We start from the raw sequence: 18,683 nt of genomic DNA on the forward strand, positions 1-18,683 counted from the left end.
TCTCCTGATAGCTCAGTTCCTTGAATCCTGGAAACAACCTGGTAAATCTTCTCTGAACCCTTTCAAGCTTGACAACACCTTCCGGTTAACATGGTGAGGCGACTTTGGTGTTGTACTATTTTGCTTACCTAGTTTAGTTTAGAGATACAGTACGGAAACAGCCCCTTTGGTCCACTAAGTCCGCACCGACCAGCGATCTCTGCACATTGCACATTAACACATTTACACCAGGCCAATTAACCTACACTTGGAGTGTGGGAGAAACCCAACGCAGTCCCAGGGAGAATGTACAAACTGTGTACGGGCAAACATCGGTAGTCAGGGCCATACCCGAATCTCTGGCGCTGTAAGGCAGTAGCTCCACAACTACGCCGCTGTGCCACAATGGTATTATGCACATTAGTTTATTGTACATGAACCTGTCTGTTGCTGCGTTTATGGGCCTATTAAACAACAGCGTTATTTTTGTCGTCCGATTTCCGGTTCACATGCTGATGAAACACCCGTTCTCTTGCCTTTTGCAGGCCAGCTGAAGCAGCTGTCCATCTTGAAGGTGGATCAGAACCGGCTGACGCGACTGACAGAGGCGGTGGGGGAGTGCACTCATATGACAGAGCTGATCCTCACCGAGAACCTGCTAATGGTGAGTGCTGCATCCTCAGTGGGGTACTGGGGGAGTGGGGTACTGGGGAGTGGGGTACTGGGGGAGTGGGGTACTGGGGGAGTGGGGGGGAGTGGGGGGTGTGGGTGGGTACTGGGGGAGTGGGGGCACTGGGGGAGTGGGGTACTGGGGGAGTGGGGGTACTGGGGGAGAGGGGGAGGGGTACTGGGGGAGTGGGGTACTGGGGGAGTGGGGTACTGGGGGAGTGGGGGGGGAGGGACTGGGGGAGTGGGGGCAACTGGGGGAGTGGGGGTACTGGGGGAGTGGGGCACTGGGGGACTGGGGGCACTGGGGTACTGGGGGAGTGGGGGTGGGGTACTGGGGGTGGGGTACTGGGGGACTGGGGGGGGGTGGGGGCACTGGGGGAGTGGGGACTGGGGGTGGGGTACTGGGGGTACTGGGGGAGTGGGGCACTGGGGGAGTGGGGGAGTGGGGCACTGGGGGAGTGGGGGTACTGGGGGAGTGGGGTACTGGGGGAGTGGGGCACTGGGGCACTGGGGGAGTGGGGTACTGGGGGAGTGGGGGTACTGCTTGGGGTACTGGGGGAGTGGGGGACTGGGGGAGTGGGGCACTGGGGGAGTGGGGGCATGGGGGGGGCACTGGGGGGGGGAGTGGGGTACTGGGGGAGTGGGGTACTGGGTACTGGGGGAGTGGGGTACTGGGGGAGTGGGGCACTGGGGGAGTGGGGGTACTGGGGGAGTGGGGCACTGGGGGAGTGGGGCACTGGGGGCACTGGGGGAGTGGGGGGGGGTACTGGGGGAGTGGGGTACTGGGGAGTGGGGGGGAGTGGGGGACTGGGGGAGTGGGGCACTGGGGGAGTGGGGCACTGGGGGAGTGGGGTAGTGGGGGACTGGGGGAGTGGGGGAGTGGGGTACTGGGGAGTGGGGTACTGGGGAGTGGGGTACTGGTGGGGTACTGGGGGAGTGGGGGGGTACTGGGGGAGTGGGGGTACTGGGGGAGTGGGGTACTGGGGGAGTGGGGGTACTGGGGGGAGTGGGGGGGCACTGGGGGAGTGGGGTACTGGGGGAGTGGGGCACTGGGGGAGTGGGGGCACTGGGGCACTGGGGGAGTGGGGTACTGGGGGGGAGTGGGGGTACGTGGGGGTAGTGGGGGAGTGGGGGAGTGGGGCACTGGGGGAGTGGGGGTACTGGGGGAGGAGTGGGGGAGTGGGGCACTGGGGGGAGTGGGTACTGGGGGGAGTGGGGGAGTGGGGGTACTGGGGGAGTGGGGTACTGGGGTACTGGGGGGGGGGTACTGGGGGGGAGTGGGGCACTGGGGGGAGTGGGGGACTGGGGGAGTGGGGGGTGGGGGAGTGGGGGGTGTGGGGTACTGGGGGAGTGGGGGGGATGGGGTACTGGGGGAGTGGGGGAGTGGGGGTACTGGGGTAGTGGGGGGTACTGGGGAGTGGGGGTACTGGGGGAGTGGGGGAGTGGGGGCACTGGGGGAGTGGGGGAGTGGGGAGTGGGGGAGTGGGGCACTGGGGGAGTGGGGGAGTGGGGCACTGGGGGGAGTGGGGGAGTGGGGGAGTGTGGGGGGGAGTGGGGTACTGGGGGAGTGGTGGGGGAGTGGGTACTGGGGGAGTGAGTGGGTACTGGGGGAGGGGGGGAGTGGGGAGTGGGGTACTGGGGGAGTGGGGGAGTGGGGTGGGGGAGTGGGGGAGTGGGGGTGGTGGGAGTGGGGGGGGTATGGGGGAGTGGGGGAGTGGGGTACTGGGGGGAGGGGGGGGGGGGGGTGGGGGGATGGGGATGGGGGAGTGGGGGAGTGGGTACTGGGGGAGTGGGCCGGGGTACTGGGGGTACTGGGGGAGGGGGTACTGGGGGAGGGGGTACTGGGGGGTGGGGGGTGGGGTACTGGGGGAGTGGGGGGGAGGGGTACTGGGGGAGTGGGAGTGGGGAGTGGGGGGGGTGGGGGACTGGGGGAGTGGGGGAGGGGGTACTGGGGGGGTGGGGTGGGTACTGGGGGGGGGGGGGGAGTGGGTACTGGGGGGAGTGGGGGGGGGTACTGGGGGAGGGGGGGTGGGGGTGGGGGGTGGGAGTGGGTAGTGGGGGGAGTGGGGGGAGTGGGGTATGGGGGAGTGGGGGAGTGGGTACTGGGGGGAGTGGGGGAGTGGGTACTGGGGGAGTGGGGGAGTGGGTACTGGGGGAGGGGGGGGAGTGGGTACTGGGGGAGTGGGGGAGTGGGGGTACTGGGGGAGTGGGGTACTGGGGGAGGGGTAGTGGGGGGGGGGTACTGGGGGAGTGGGTACTGGGGGAGTGGGACTGGGGGGGGAGTGGGTACTGGGGGTGTGGGGGAGGGGTAATGGGGGAGTGGGTACTGGGGTACTGCGGGAGTGGGGGAGGGGGGGAGGGGGGTACTGAGGGAGTGGCTGTACTGAGGAGGGCGATACTGAGGGAGAGACCGCAGAATCCATTTCCTCAGCAATTCCCTGGTTTACTCATCCTTTCCCACCCAAACCACCCCCTCCCCAGGAACATTCCCCTCCAACCACAGGAGATGCAACACCTATCATGGTCATAGAGTGATACAGTGTGGAATCAGGCCCTTCGGCCCAACTCGCCCACACCAGCCAACATGTCCCAGCCACACTATTCCCACCTGCCTGCGCTTGGTCCATATCCCTCCAAACCTATCCTATCCATGTACCTGTCTTAACTGTTTCTTAAATTATGGGATAGTCCCAGCCTCTACTACCTGCTCTGGCAGCTTGTTCCACACATCCACCACCCTTTGTGTGAAAAAGTTACCCCTCGGATTCCTATTAAATCTTTTCCCCTTCACCTTGAACCTATGTCCTCTGGTCCTCGATTCCCCCTGCTCTGGGCAAGAGACTCTGTGCATCTACCTGATCTATTCCTCATGATTTTGTACACTATAAGATCTCCCCTCATGCTCCTGCACTGCATGGAAAAGAGACCCAGCCTACTCAACCTCTCCCTATAGCTCACTCCCTCTAGTCCTTATACTTCCTCCCTCAACTCCATCCAGGGACCCCGAGAGTCCTTTCAGGTGAGGCAGAGGTTGACTTGCACCTCCTGCAACCTCATCTACTATATCCGTTGTTGGTGTGGGCACCAACAGACTGGGCCACTTGCTGAACACTTACGTTCAGTGTGCTTTGGCCAACCTGATCTCTCCGTTTCCAAACATGTTAACTCCCGTTCCCATTCCCAGATTGACCTTTCTGTCCTGGGCCTCATCCACTGTCAGAATGATTCCAAACGCAAATTGACAGACAGCACCTCATATTTTGCTTGGGCAGTTTACACCCCAGCAGTATAATAATAATAATAATACATTTTATTTATGGGCGCCTTTCAAGAGTCTCAAGGACACCTTTCAAAAATGTAGCAAGTATGAAGTTGAAGTATGAGCATTGATTTCTCTCAGTGACCACTACATTACCTCTCTTGCCCCCCCACCTCCACCCTAGTCATCCTACTAGTTCCGCTGTCCCCATCCCTGTATCCTTTCGTTATCACCTCTTCCCTACCCATTAATGGGCTCCACCCTTCCTTAGTCATCTGTTGCCGGCCCTGATTTGTTCTGGCATTTTCCTACCTCCAGTTCCCGCCCCTCTACTTTCAGTCTGAAGAAGGGTTCCCACCTGAAACGTCACCCATCCTTTTTCTCTAGAGATGCTGCCTGGCCCGCTGAGTTACTTTGTGTCTGCCTTCAGTATAAACCAGCATCTGCAGTTCCTTCCTCCACTGCTCCTGTGCTGTACTGTTATACGTTCATTTATGTCTTACATCTTACTGTCAGTCTCTGATTGTCTGGCACTTTGGAACATCTCCCTGCATGTAGAACTGCAATCATCATTCAAACTGTGTTTGATTGTCACATGCACCCACCCGCAGTGGAACAATGACATTCTTATTGCTGCAGCTTTACAGGATCATTAAAGCAACAACACACAGAGAAATATAATAATACATTGAATGAATAACCGGTAATACCAGTAACCAGACTATAATAACCCAAAATGAAAAGTATAAATGCAATGTTTTATCTGTTGACAAAAAGGTTCCGATACACAGTTAATGTTACACTATGGGAGGCTGTAATTCTATAGCACATTTAGAGGGGTTGTACACAGTGCACCTTATACTATGGGCTGCTGTACGTCTATCTCATGTTTAGAGGGGCCGGATACACAGTGCACCTTATACTATGGGCGCTCTCTATATCTCACGTTTAGATGGGTTGTACACAGTGCACCTTATACTATGGGCTGCTGTACATCTATCTCATGTTTAGAGGGGCCGGATACACAGTGCACCTTATACTATGGGCCGCTGCTGTACATCTATCTCATGTTTAGAGGGGTCGGATACACAGTGCCAACAGATGCTATGGCACTTGCCACGGCCCTGGCTCGTGTGGTGTGGTGCTCATGAGCAGGACGGTTGCTGGGAAGGAGATGTTCTCAGTATTGTGTTCCGGGTTTGTTCCAGACACTTCCCAAATCCATGGGGAAGATGAAGATGCTGACGAACCTGAATGTGGATCGGAACAGATTGGTGGATCTTCCGGCGGAACTGGGAGGCTGCGCTGGGTTAAATGTGCTGAGCCTCCGTGACAATCGCCTGACCCACCTCCCGCCCGAACTGGCCAATGCCTCGGAGATCCATGTCCTGGATGTGGCCGGCAACAGGTAGGGCTGCGAGTGTACGACAACGGTAGAGCGGTCATGGTGGCGCAGCGGTAGAGTTACAGAGATAGGTTGAATAAGTTGGGTCTTTATTCTCTGGAGCGCAGAAGGTTAAGGGGGGACCTGATAGAGGTCTTTAAAATGATGAGAGGGATAGACAGAGTTGTTGTGGACAAGCTTTTCCCTTTGAGAATAGGGAAGATTCAAACAAGAGGACATGACTTCAGAATTAAGGGACAGAAGTTTAGGGGTAATATGAGGGGGAACTTCTTTACTCAGAGAGTGGTAGTGGTGTGGAATGAGCTTCCAGTGGAAGTGGTGGAGGCAGGTTCATTGGTATCATTTAAAAATAAATTGGATAGGCATATGGATGAGAAGGGAATGGAGGGTTATGGTATGAGTACAGGCAGGTGGGACTAAGGGGAAAATAAAATTTGTTCGGCACGGACTTGTAGGGCCGAGATGGCCTGTTTCCGTGCTGTAATTGTTATATGGTTATATGGTTAGTTGCTGCGTTACAGCGAATGCAGCGCCGGAGACCCGGGTTCCATCCCGACTACGGGTTCTGTCTGTATGGAGTCTGTACGTTCTCCTGTGAGCTGCGTGGCTTTTCTCCGAGATCTTCGGTTTCCTCCCACACTCCAAAGGTGTACAGGTTTGTAGGTTAATTGGCTTGGTAAATGTAAAAAAATGTCCCTAGTGCGTGTAGGATGATGTGAATGTGCGGGGATCGCTGGTCGGCACGGACCCGGTGGGCCAAAGGGCCTGTTTTCGCACTGCATCTATGAACTAAACTCCATACGTAAGAGTGACTGCGCTGATCCTGTGGCAACCTGTAGCAGTTTATTATGGTCACGGGTATTGAGGTACAGTACATGCAGAGGTGTGTACAATAATGAAAGGGATAAATAGTGTGAATACGCAAGTAATCTTCCCCCATGGTGGGAGAATCAAGAATCAGAGGATAGAAACATAGAAAATAGGTGCAGGAGGAGGCCATTCGGGCCTTTGAGTCGGCACTACCATTCAATGTGATCATGGCTGATCATCCCCTATCAATAACCCGTTCCTGCCTTCTCCCCATATCCCTTGATTCCACCAGACCCTAGAGCTCTATCTAACTCTCTCTTAAATCCATCCAGTGATTTGGCCTCCACTGCCCTCTGTGGCAGGGAATTCCACAAATTCAGAACTCTTTGGGTGAAAACGTTTTTTCTCACCTCAGTCTTAAATGGCCTCCCCTTTATTCTAAGCCCCTGGTTCTGGACTCGCCCAACATTGGGAACATTTTTCCTGCATCTAGCTTGTCAAGTCCTTTTATAATTTTATATGTTTCTATAAGAATGCCCCTCATCCTTCTAAACTCCAGTGAATACAAGCCTAGTCTTTTCAATCTTTCCTCATATGACAGTCCCGCCATCCCAGGGATCAATCTCGTGAACCTACGCTGCACTGCCTCGATCACAAGGATGTCCTCTCACCGTGCACAGAGGTAGACGGTGAGAGGGGAAAGAGTTAACTGAACCCGAGGGTAACTTTTCACACAGAGAAATGTGGAACGAGCTGCCAGAGGAGGTAGTTGAGATAGGTATCAAATCTTTAAAAGACATTTGGACTGGTACATGAATAGGAAAGGCTTTGAAGGGTGTGGGCCAAATGGGACGAGCTTAGATGGCGCACGATTCCCAAACTTCAAGTCGAATCGGTAGTAAGGAAGGGAAACGCAATGCTCGCATTTATTTCAAGTGGGCTGGAATACACAAACAGGGATGTAATGCTGAGGCTCTATACCATGCAGGTCAGGACACATTTGGAACATCGTGAGCCATTTTGGGCACCATATCTGAGGAAGGATGTGCTAGCTCTGGAGAGGGTCCAGAGGAGGTTTACAGGAATTATCCCAGGAATGAGTGGATTAACATATGATGAGCATTTGTCGGCACTGAACCTGTACTCGCTGGAGTTTGGAAGAATGAGGGGGGACCTCATTGAAACTTAATAAATAGTGAAAGGCTTGGATAGAGTGGATGTGGGGAGGATGTTTCCACTAGTGGGAGAGTCTGGGACTAGAGGTCATAGCCTCAGAATTAAAGGACATTCCTTTAGGAAGGAGACGAGGATAAATTTATTTAGTCAGAAGGTGGTGAACCTATGGAATTCTTCGCCACAGAAGGCTGTGGAGGCCAAGTCAATGGATAGAAACATAGAAAATAGGTGCAGGAGTAGGCCATTCAATATGATCATGGCTGATCATCCAAAATCAGTACCCCTCTTTGTCCCCCATATCCTTTGATTTCGTTAGCCCTAAGACCTATATTTAACATCCAGTGAATTGGCTTCAATGTTTCTGGATATTTCTAAGGCAGAGATTGATGAATTCTTTATTAATACGGGTGTCAGGGTTACGGGGAGAAGGCAGGAGAACGGGGTAAGGAAGGAAAGAGAAATCAGCTATGATTGAATGGCGGAATAGACTGAATGGCCGAATTTTGCTCCTAACACTTCTGACCTTGATTGGCATAGAAACATAGAAATTAGGTGCAGGAGTAGGCCATTCGGCCCTTCGAGCCTGCACCGCCATTCAATATGATCATGGCTGATCATCCAACTCAGTATCCCGTACCTGCCTTCTATCCATACCCCCTGATCCCCTTAGCCACAAGGGCCACATCTAACTTCCTCTTAAATATAGCCAATGAACTGGCCTCAACTACCCTCTGTGGCAGAGAGTTCCAGAGATTCACCACTCTCTGTGTGAAAAAAGTTCTTCTCATCTCGGTTTTAAAGGATTTCCCCCTTATCCTTAAGCTGTGACCCCTTGTTTGTCGGGGCAACGAGGGACACTATTTGTCGGGGCAACGAGGGAAGTAGCGTGGAAGGGTTGGGACGAAGGGCCTGTTTCCGTGTTGTATGACTTAATATATAGCAAGACAGGTGATAAAAGTAGGGTTACAGTGCTTAACTGTTTAGTTTCAAATATTAATTGGGAGTGCTTTGCCCTAAAATACTCACAGGGCAAAACCTTTGAAGTTTGTCCGGGTGATTTTTTTGACACTATTTGTCGGGGCAACGAAGGAAGTAGCGTTACTGGGAGCTCAAATGTAAGTCAACGGCTGGACCTTCGGGAGCCCTGATCTACAGAAGGATCTTGGGATGCCCATCCATAGCTCCCTGAAAGTAACAGACAAGTAGATGGAGTGGTAAAGACAAGCTGTGATATGCTTGCCTTCATCAGTCGAGGCATTCAATATAAGAGTTGAGATGTCATGGTGAAGCATGGTATAGCACCCAATATTTGCAGTTCTGTGTACAACTGGTTGCCCCATTACAGAAAAGATGTGGGGCTTTGGAGAGGGTGCAGATGTTTACCGGAATGCTGCCTGGATTATACAGAAGACAGACACCAAAAGCTGAGTAGCCCAGTGGCTCACACAGCATCTCTGAAGAAAAGGAATAGGTGATGTTTTGATTGAGATCCTTCGCTACAATGAGTCAAGAGAGAGTCGTCAAGAGTGTTTTATTGTCATATCTCCCAGATAGAACACTGAAATTCTCATTTGCTGCAGCACAACAGAATATGTAAACATAGTACATAACGAGACAAATAGATTGTTTTCTCTAGAACACTGGAGGCTGAGGGAAGGAAGACCTGTTAGAAAGTGTATACAATTATGAGAACCATAGATTGGGTGGACAGTCAGAATCTTTTTCCCCAGGGTGGAAATGTCAAAGACTGGAGGACATAGCTTCAAGGTGAGAAAGGGGAAAATTTAAAGGAGGTCCATAGGGCAAGTTTTTACACAGAGAGTGATGGGTGCCTGGAGCACACTGGCAGGAGTGGTGGTGGAGGCAGATGATTGTAATAAAGAGGCTTATAGATAGATGCAGGGAATGTTGATCACATGCAGGCAGAGGATATTAACAACGGCATCATATTCAGCACTGACGTTGTCGGCTGAAGGGCCTACACTGTGCTGTACACTGGGCTGAAGGGTCTACACTGTGCTGTACACTGGGCTGAAGGGTCTACACTGTGCTGTACACTGGGCTGAAGGGTCTACACTGTGCTGTACACTGGGCTGAAGGGTCTACACTGTGCTGTACCCTGTGAGCTGAAGGGCCTACACTGCGCTGTACACTGTGAGCTGAAGGGCCTACACTGGGCTGTACACTGGGCTGAAGGCCTACACTGTGCTGTACACTGGGCTGTACACTGGGCTGAAGGGCCTACACTGTGCTGTACACTGGGCTGTACACTGGGCTGAAGGGTCTACTGTACCCTGTGAGCTGAAGGGCCTACACTGGGCTGTACACTGGGCTGAAGGGCCTACACTGTGCTGTACACTGGGCTGAAGGATCTACACTGTGCTGTACACTGGGCTGAAGGGCCTACACTGGGCTGTACACTGGGCTGAAGGGCCCACCTGTGCTGTACACTGGGCTGTACACTGGGCTGTACACTGGGCTGTACACTGTGAGCTGAAGGGCCTACACTGTGCTGTACACTGGGCTGAAGGGCCTACACTGTGCTGTACCCTGTGAGCTGAAGGGCCTACACTGTGCTGTACCCTGTGAGCTGAAGGGCCTGTTGCTGGGTTGTACTGTTCCATGTTGTGTGCTTTCTCTGCTCTCTGCAGGTTGCTGAATCTGCCCTTTGCTCTGACCAACCTGAACCTGAAGGCCCTGTGGCTTGCGGAGAACCAGTCGCAGCCGATGCTGAAGTTTCAAACTGAGGACGATGAGAAGACGGGTGAGAAGGTTCTGACCTGCTACCTGCTGCCACAGCAGCCATCCCCCAGTCTGGGTAAGTGGCTGCCATAAAGTTGACTTTATCCATGCTCTCATCATCTTGTACACCTCAGTAAGCCTTCTACACTCCAAATAAAAAGGTCCCAGCCTATCCAACATCTAACCCAAGCCCACAAGCCCAGGTAATATGCGGGTGAATTTAATGACATCCTTGCTGTAGCTGCACACACAACTCCAAATGTGGTCTCTCCACATGTGGTATACAGCTGTATCAGGATGTCCGAACCATTGTACCCTTCCCAATGAAGGCAAGCGTGCCAAATGCCTTCTTCACCTGACCCACCACTTTATGTACTCTCAGATGTCCGTTCCACACACTCTCAAGGCCTCTACCATTTACCGTGTAAGTCCTGCCTTGGTTTGACATACCAATGTGCAACACCACACACTTGTCAGAGTTCCATTCCTTGGCCCACCTTCCCAACATGTCTAGATCTTGTTGTAAGCTTTGATATCTTTCCTTACTTTTTACTACACAACAAATGTTGGTGTCATCTGCAAATGTACTTACAATGTTACTACGGTGTCATCTGAACCTTTTAATGTCAATAACAACACCAGAGGACCTAACATCGACCCCTGGGGAAGGCCACTGATCACGGGCTTCCAACCCCCACAACTATCCATTGACCCTTTCCTGCGAGCCAATTTTGAATCCTGTTGACTTGCTCACCTTGGATCCCATGTGATCTAAGCTTCCAGACCAGCGGACCTTGCCAAAGGCCTTTCTAAAGTCCATAGGCGACATGCACTGCGCTGCCCTCCTCAATCCTCTTCGTGAGCTCTTCGGAAAGCTCAATCAGATTTGTGAAACAGGATTTAGAAACATAGAAAAATAGTTGCAGGTGTAGGCCATTCGGCCCTTCGAGCCATTCAATACGATCATGGCAGTACCCTGTTCCTACTTTTCACCATATCCCTTGATTTCTTTAGCCCTAAGAGCTAAATCTAATTCTCTTTCCCAGGTATAAAGCCATGCTGAGTACCCTGATGAGTCAAAATGCTGGTCGTTCTTAGCCTTGGGAATCCTCTCCAACACCTTTCCCAAGCTGCCCTGAGCTCACCGGCTTGTTGTTCCCTGGCTTGTCCTTACTACCCTGTCAACAGTACAAGGTCTGGTATAACATCAGCCACCCTCCAGTCTTCTGAAACTTCAGCTGTGGCTAACGATGCTGCAGACATATCTGCAACAACCTCTGCGATTTCCTACCTAGCTTATCGCAAGGTCCAAAGGTGTACTTAGTCAGGCCCTGGGGATTTATCCATCTTAATTAGCTTTAAAACCACCGGCTGTGGTCCCTGGGCTGTGGCTGGTGCCGTGCTACCTGACTGTGCTGGGTTTGATTGCAGAGAACCTGTTGACGGACAGCGTGGATGAGCCATGGGCAGAGCCCAACCTGAACCGTGTCAGTGTGATCCAGTTCCAGGAGGAGCCCAAAGACGGCGAGGACATCGAGGAGGAGGCAGAGAGACGCGTGAGTCACTGTGCAGGGCAGGCCGGGCTGTGGCAGGATGAGATGGGTTAGGGTGGGCCAGGCTGGGATGGGCTTTGCCGTGCCATGATGAGCTGGGCCAGGTTGGGGTGAGATGGGCCAGGTGAGCTAGGATAGGCTCTGCTGAACCAGGATGGGTTGGGATGAGCTGTGGTGGGATGAGATGGGCTGGGATGAGTTGGGCTGGACTGGGAATGCTTGGGAAACCCTGTGTAACCATTTTGGAACATTAGTGAGCAGCTGGGGTTAACCAGCTGATTTAACAGGAAGTTGAGGGCAACATTTCCATACTGGGGGTGATTGTATATGGAACGAGCTGTCAGAGGTGGAAGTTGAGGCAGGTACAACAACAACAGTTAAATGCCATCAGACAGGTACATGAATGGAGAGGTTTAGAGGGGTATGGGTCAAAGTGGGACTAGTGTCGATGGGGCATCATGATCAACATGGACGTGTGGCGTGCTGTGTGACTATCAAGATGGAAGAAGAATTTGTACATCAGAGCAAAAGCAAAAAGCAATCGTCTCCTTTCAATATGGCTCTTCCTGACTTTACCTCAGAGACAGGGACTGTGCCACACACCTGTCTGCGACTGCCGCTCTCTGTCTCCTCATCCCCCTCATAGTATCCAAAATGGTGCGGCAGTTTTTGAGGCAAATGGCCCCAGAGGATTCCTGCACTCTAAAAGGGGTTCTGATCTGATGTGAAGTCATCTATCCATGCTGTCCAGAGATGATTTGCTGAGTTAGTCCAGCACGTTGTATAAAATGGCACCTCCAGTTCGTTGGGCTGTGAGAGCACCAGACATCTCTCTGCCTACTCCCGTTCCCCATCTACTCTCTGCCAGCACCATATGTGTGACCACATCACTGTAACTCTGATATCTGGCGCTCTCACACCCCCGCACCACCCTGAGTGCAGCCAGCTGCGGATTCAGCTGCTTGTCGTGGTCAGTGAGGAGCTGCAGCTGATCGCTGCGCCCACAGCTGCAAGGCCAACACGAGTGCCAGAGGGTGGCAGTGGGTCAGGCAGCATCTGTGGAGGGAATGGGCACAAGATGTTTGGAACAGTGTGGCTGTCGGCTCTGACGATTGTTCATTGTGCTCCTGGTGCAGGGCCGATTACAGCGCCGAGCAACTCCTCACCCCAGTGAGCTGAAGGTGATGAAACAGGCCATCGAAGACCGCAGGGGCGAGCCACTCACCGCCAGGGCAGAGGACTCGCCTCCATCACCAGATTCTCCCGAGCCCCAGGTCAGCACTGTGGCTACAGCCAGTGGGGGCCTGGGGATTGGTAGGGGGTAGGATCCGACGGATGGGTACAGTGGTGAGGGGGCGTGGGGAGGTGGGGCAGGATAGGGCAGAGGGAGGGAGACATGAATTAGGTGGGGGGGGGGGGCAGGATAGGTAAAGGTGAGGGGGACATAGGTGGGGCAGGGATCTGGTGTGAGGGCGGGGTGGGGATTTGACAGTGGGGAAGGGGGGAGAGTCATCATTGGGGTGTGCGATGGTTGGGGAGGGTCAGCAATGGCCACGGTGATTGAAGGGAGGGTGGGAGAGAGGCAATGACGGGTCAGGGGGAGAGAGGGCTAACTGGCATGGGGATTGGGGACTGTGTGTGTGTGTGTGTGTGTGTGTGTGTGGATGTGTGTGTGTGTGTGTGTGGGTGTGTGTGTGTGTGTGTGTGTGTGTGTGTGTGTGTGTGTGTGTGTGTGTGTGTGTGTGTGTGTGTGTGTGTGTGTGTGTGTGTGTGTGTGGGTGTGTGGGTGTGTGTGGGTGTGTGTGTGTGTGAGTGTGTGTGTGTGTGTGTGTGTGTGTGTGTGTGTGTGTGTGTGAGTGAGTGTGTGTGTGAGTGACTGTGTGTGTGACTGTGTGTGTGTGAGTGAGTGTGTGTGGGAGTGCAGTGTGGGGACTGTGTGTGTGTGAGTGAGTGTGTTTGGAATGCAGTGTGGGGACTGTGTGGGGACTGTGAGTGAGTGTGTGTGGGAGTGCAGTGTGGGGACTGTGTGGGTGTGAGTGAGTGTGTGTGGGAGTGCAGTGTGGGGAGTGGTGCGCTGAACTCTGTTCTGTGCAGAAGAGGCTGCAGGACTGCCACCTGTCCAACGGAGAGGTCTGCCCCGCCACTGGGGAGCCTGCACTCACCACCAGCCGACTGACTGAGGCAGAGGTTGTGGAGGAACAGAACAGGAAGCTGGACGGGCAGAGTGAGGAGAAAGACGAAGAAGATGATGAAGATGGATACTTTGAGGTAAAGAGCTCAGCATTCATCAACCCCGTTGAGTGTAGACTTTGTCACACAGGGCAGAGCTGCCATGGATGCTGTCTGGTCTGCTGTGCTGGTCTGCTCCAGCTCTTGTTGTTTGGACTACAGCTGTAGGAGCGTCTAGCTGCAGCCCTTGACTGGCCATGTCGAGTGGCTGGAGCTGGTCACCTCAGCATGGTACTGGGGAATGTGAGCGTGGGACGTGATCACGTCTGAGGCGCAGGCAGAGAGAAGAGGGAAAGGGAGAAGGAAGAGAGGCAGGAATCCTCCAGGGCCATTCCCCTCCACAACAGGTAGATTACTTTGGATACTGTTGGGGAGATGATGGTATGCGGAAAGCAGCAGTAGCAACTGGGTCTGTGGCAGCAGGCCTGGCTGTGGCACAACGGGCAAGGGTGGCATAGTGCTAGCTGACACCTTAGTTGGGGGACACACAAGTGGTTCTATGGCAGCAATGGAGTCCCCAGAATGGAGAGATGCCACCCTTCCCAGTGCAGGGCTACCCCAGTGTGTGACACAGTGTAGTTACCCCAGTGTGTGACACAGTGTAGTTACCCCAGTGTGTGACACAGTGTAGTTACCCCAGTGTGTGACACAGTGTAGTTACCCCAGTGTGTGACACAGTGTAGTTACCCCAGTGTGTATCACAGTGCAGGGCAACCCCAGTGTGTGTCACAGTGTAGTTACCCCAGTGTGTGTTAACGCAGTATGTGTTACCCCAGTGTGTGTCACAGTGTAGTTACCCCAGTGTGTGTTAACGCAGTATGTGTTACCCCAGTGTGTGACACAGTGTAGTTGTATGTGTTAACGCAGTATGTGTTACCCCAGTTACCCCATGTGTTAACGCAGTATGTGTTACCCCAGTGTGTGACACAGTGTAGTTACCCCAGAGTGTGTCACAGTGTAGTTACCCCAGTGTGTGACACAGTGTAGTTACCCCAGTGTGTGACACAGTGTAGTTACCCCAGTGTGTGTCACAGTGTGTTACCCCAGTGTGTGTACAGTGTAGTTACCCCAGTGTGTGACACAGTGTAGGGTTACCCCAGTGTGTGTCACAGTGTCACCCAGTGTGTGTCACAGTGTAGTTACCCCAGTGTGTGTCACAGTGTAGTTACCCCAGTGTGTGACACAGTGCAGTTACCCCAGTGTGTGTCACAGTTCAGTACCCCAGTGTGTGTCACAGTGCAGGGTAACCCCAGTGTGTGAGACAGTGCAGTTACCCCAGTGTGTGACACAGTGCAGTTACCCCAGTGTGTGTCACAGTTCAGTTACCCCAGTGTGTGACACAGTGTAGTTACCCCAGTGTGTGACACAGTGCAGTTACCCCAGTGTGTGTCACAGTTCAGTTACCCCAGTGTGTGACACAGTGTAGTTACCCCAGTGTGTGTCACAGTGTAGTTACCCCAGTGTGTGTCACAGTGTAGTTACCCCAGTGTGTGTCACAGTGTAGTTACCCCAGTGTGTGTCACAGTGTAGTTACCCCAGTGTGTGTCACAGTGTAGTTACCCCAGTGTGTGTCACAGTGTAGTTACCCCAGTGTGTGTCACAGTGTAGTTACCCCAGTGTGTGTCACAGTGTAGTTACCCCAGTGTGTGTCACAGTGTAGTTACCCCAGTGTGTTACCCCAGTGTGTGTCACAGTGTAGTTACCCCAGTGTGTGACACAGTGTAGTTACCCCAGTGTGTGTCACAGTGTAGTTACCCCAGTGTGTGACACAGTGTAGTTACCCCAGTGTGTGTCACAGTGTAGTTACCCCAGTGTGTGTCACAGTGCAGGGCAACCCCAGTGTGTGTCACAGTGCAGTTACCCCAGTGTGTGACACAGTGTAGTTACCCCAGTGTGTGTCACAGTGTAGTTACCCCAGTGTGTCACAGTGTAGTTACAGTGTGTGCAACCCCAGTGTGTGACACTGTCACTTCCCCTTTGCCTGACACACGAGCATACTGCTGAGCCAGCCACGCTGGACTGTGAGTATGTCTGTGTGCGTTAGCTGTCAGATGGCCCATGGGATAATGATGGTGGTGTGTGGTTCACAGCCCACCGTGCGGTTCATGGAGGATACAGTCGTGCGCGGAGAAGAGGAGGGGGCTGGCGAGGGGGAGTTCTTTGTGGTCGAGAAGCAGCGTCTGATCCGCAAGGACACCCCTCACTACAAGAAACAGTTCAAGATCCAGAAGCTGCCGCGGCCAGAGGCAGTGCTGGCCATACTACAGGGGCTGAGCAACCCTGAGCTGCAGGACGAGGGAGAGCAGGTCCCAGCGCCAAGCCTCAGCTCGCCGCTGCACCACCTGCAGGAGGTTAGAGATGACAGGCTCTCCCAGCCCCCCGTGAAGGTAGGATGCAAGCCTGACAACTGGCCCGGTGGGAGGGGGAGGGGGGGGGGGGGGTGGGGGGATGGGGGAGTGGGGGCAAACGTTCTATCCTTAACCCACTGTCATGACACCCAGTTGCGAGCACAACACGGAGTGCTGGTGGACTCAGCGGGTCAGGCAGCGTCCGTGGAGGGAATGGACAGACGATGTCTGGGTCTGGACACTTCTGGTGTGGTGGGCGAAAACTGGAAACCAGGTGGGGCTGAGGCAAAGCCTGCCATGTGATAAGTGCCCACTATATCGATGACTGCTTCGAGGCTGCCTCCTGCATCCATGCAGGACTTATTGGTTTTATCAACTTTACCACAAACTCCCACCCCCTCCTCAAATTTACCGACTGTCTCTAACACTCTCCCCTTTCTTGATTTCTCAGTCTCCATCACAGTGGACAGAATATTGACTTGCGTCTACTACAAACACATCGACTCTACCTATCACTTGCCAGGCTTTCTCCTGCCCCCACCTCTCTGTTTAGCTTCCCCTCCACCATCAGTGTGAGGAAGGGTCCCAACTCAACCATTGCCTGTCCATTCCCTTCACAGACGCTGCCTGAAGGGCTGAGTTCTTCCAGCACTGTGTGTTTTGCTCATGTTGCAGCATCTGCCGTTCCTGTGCCTCTGTGGTGTCTGTAGAGGTCTCACAGCGGCAGAGCAGCTGCTGAATGTGGAGCAGGCATAATGTATGGTGGGAGGAGGTGAATGGCAACAGTAGAGAGCTCTGTATGTGGACAGCACCAGAGGCCGGTGTAACACAGGAACTGGCCCGTGTGTCTGTGTGGTTCAGGGTATGTGGGGCTCCTGGTGCTGTAAATAATCCTATTCCCTGCCACTGCTGCTCACAGGAGGTCGGGAGTGGGGCGATGTGAGCAGAGCTGGATCAGTGAGCAAGGGTTGTACACACAGCGGCTCACTCTCAACAGGTACAGCACTGTGACTGAGTCCCAACCACTCACTCTCTCCCTGGTGTCCCTGTGTTGAAGTTACTGAGAGAGTTTAGCTCCCTGGTGTGTGACCTGTAGCTGCCATTACACGCGGTCCCCTGCATGTGTTTGGTCTCACGGCTCGCGTACTCCAGCAGCAACTGCATGAACTAAACCCATCAGCGCTGTGTTTACTGCAGACTGCACCATTTCATGCCTCTCCATGCCTGCTGTCCTTCCCAGCTTCAGTCTTCCACACAGACACCAGCATCAATATCCATGTTCTTCCCCACTCTCTCCCCTCACTCCTTTACACCCCCCTCTCTTTTCCCATCAACTCTTCTCTCTCTCTCTCTCTCTCCCCCCCTCTCTCTCTCTCTCCCCCTCTCTCTCTCTCCTTACTCGCTTTCTCGCTCTTTCCCCCTCCTACCTCACTCTTTCCTGCCTCTACCCTCATTTTTTATCCCTCTGCGCCCACTCTTCCCCCCTCTCTCCACCTCAGCCTTCCCTCTCTCTCTCCCCTTCATTGTCTCTCTCTAGTGCCAGTTTGTCAGGAAGGTTTTGCTGTTGTGCAGTGTGTTGGCGAGGCCACGTCTGAAACAGTGCACACACAGTGTTGGTCTCCTTACCTCCTACCATAGGATCCGGTAACGTTGAAGACAGTCCACCGGATATTGGCCGGGCTAATTCTGACTGAGAGTTTTGTCCTGTTAACTTTGGTTCTGTATTCGTTGGAATTGAGAAAAATGAGAGGTGATCTCATTTGTGCAGATGACGTCCTGAGGATGCTGGTGTGGAGAGTGATCAGTGACAGCATGTGGTCGCACAGGCCTGAATACTGCTGCTGGCAGCTTCCCTGCCAATACCCCCTTTGTGAACAGTTCTCTTGTATCAGCGATCACCACCCTCACTTTGGGGCACCTGGAGCTACAGGTCCCTTGTTTAGGATGTTTTCCAAGCTGACTGGGAGAACCTATCTCTGTACACGTGACCACAATAGACCATTGGCCACTGTTAACTTTCTGCATTTGCAGACTTGGTGAAACCTGCCCCAGTGTTTCGGTCCCACTGCTGCCCAATGAATGTTCCAGAAATTCCTGCTCTCAGTGTGGTGAACCTCTGGGGAACTCTGACCCCCAGGGGTGGTGGAGGCCGGGTCAGTCTATGTATTTCAGAAGGGGAGATGAGGAATTGGGTGTTATGGGCAACTGGCAGAGAAGGGGCTGGGAAAGGTCAGCCATAATCATGTTCAGGCTGAGGAGCCTCCTCCCATTTTATTCTGTCCCTCTTCCCCCTCTCTTACTTTCCTTTTCATTTCTCCCTCCCTCTCTTCCTCTCACCTCTCTCTCTCTCTTCCAACCTTGCACTCTTTCATTGCGACCTCTCCCTCCCTCCCCCCTGCATTTTCTCGGATACAGTCATTCTGTGACTCAGTCAAACTGTCCGGTCGGTGTTGTGTTTGGTGTTGTTTGCTGGCCGTTACCATTCCACCCTGCCCTGCCTCATCTATACCCTT

General features: G+C 53.5%; 1 protein-coding gene across 1 annotated transcript in view; it reads left to right on the forward strand.

The window, feature by feature from the left end:
* The window catches only part of scrib (scribble planar cell polarity protein), a 154,602-nt gene that overhangs the window by 49,954 nt on the left and 85,965 nt on the right, over positions 1-18,683 (forward strand). Inside the window, exons 9-15 of the mRNA XM_055665915.1 lie at positions 525-643; positions 5,116-5,315; positions 9,950-10,116; positions 11,472-11,596; positions 12,730-12,867; positions 13,688-13,861; positions 15,913-16,209. Of these exons, the coding sequence (XP_055521890.1) occupies positions 525-643; positions 5,116-5,315; positions 9,950-10,116; positions 11,472-11,596; positions 12,730-12,867; positions 13,688-13,861; positions 15,913-16,209 (1,220 nt within the window). The remainder of the gene's footprint in view (positions 1-524; positions 644-5,115; positions 5,316-9,949; positions 10,117-11,471; positions 11,597-12,729; positions 12,868-13,687; positions 13,862-15,912; positions 16,210-18,683) is intronic.

This window comes from Leucoraja erinacea, chromosome 2 (genome assembly GCF_028641065.1).
Source record: "Leucoraja erinacea ecotype New England chromosome 2, Leri_hhj_1, whole genome shotgun sequence".
Taxonomy (NCBI): Eukaryota; Metazoa; Chordata; class Chondrichthyes; order Rajiformes; family Rajidae; genus Leucoraja; species Leucoraja erinaceus.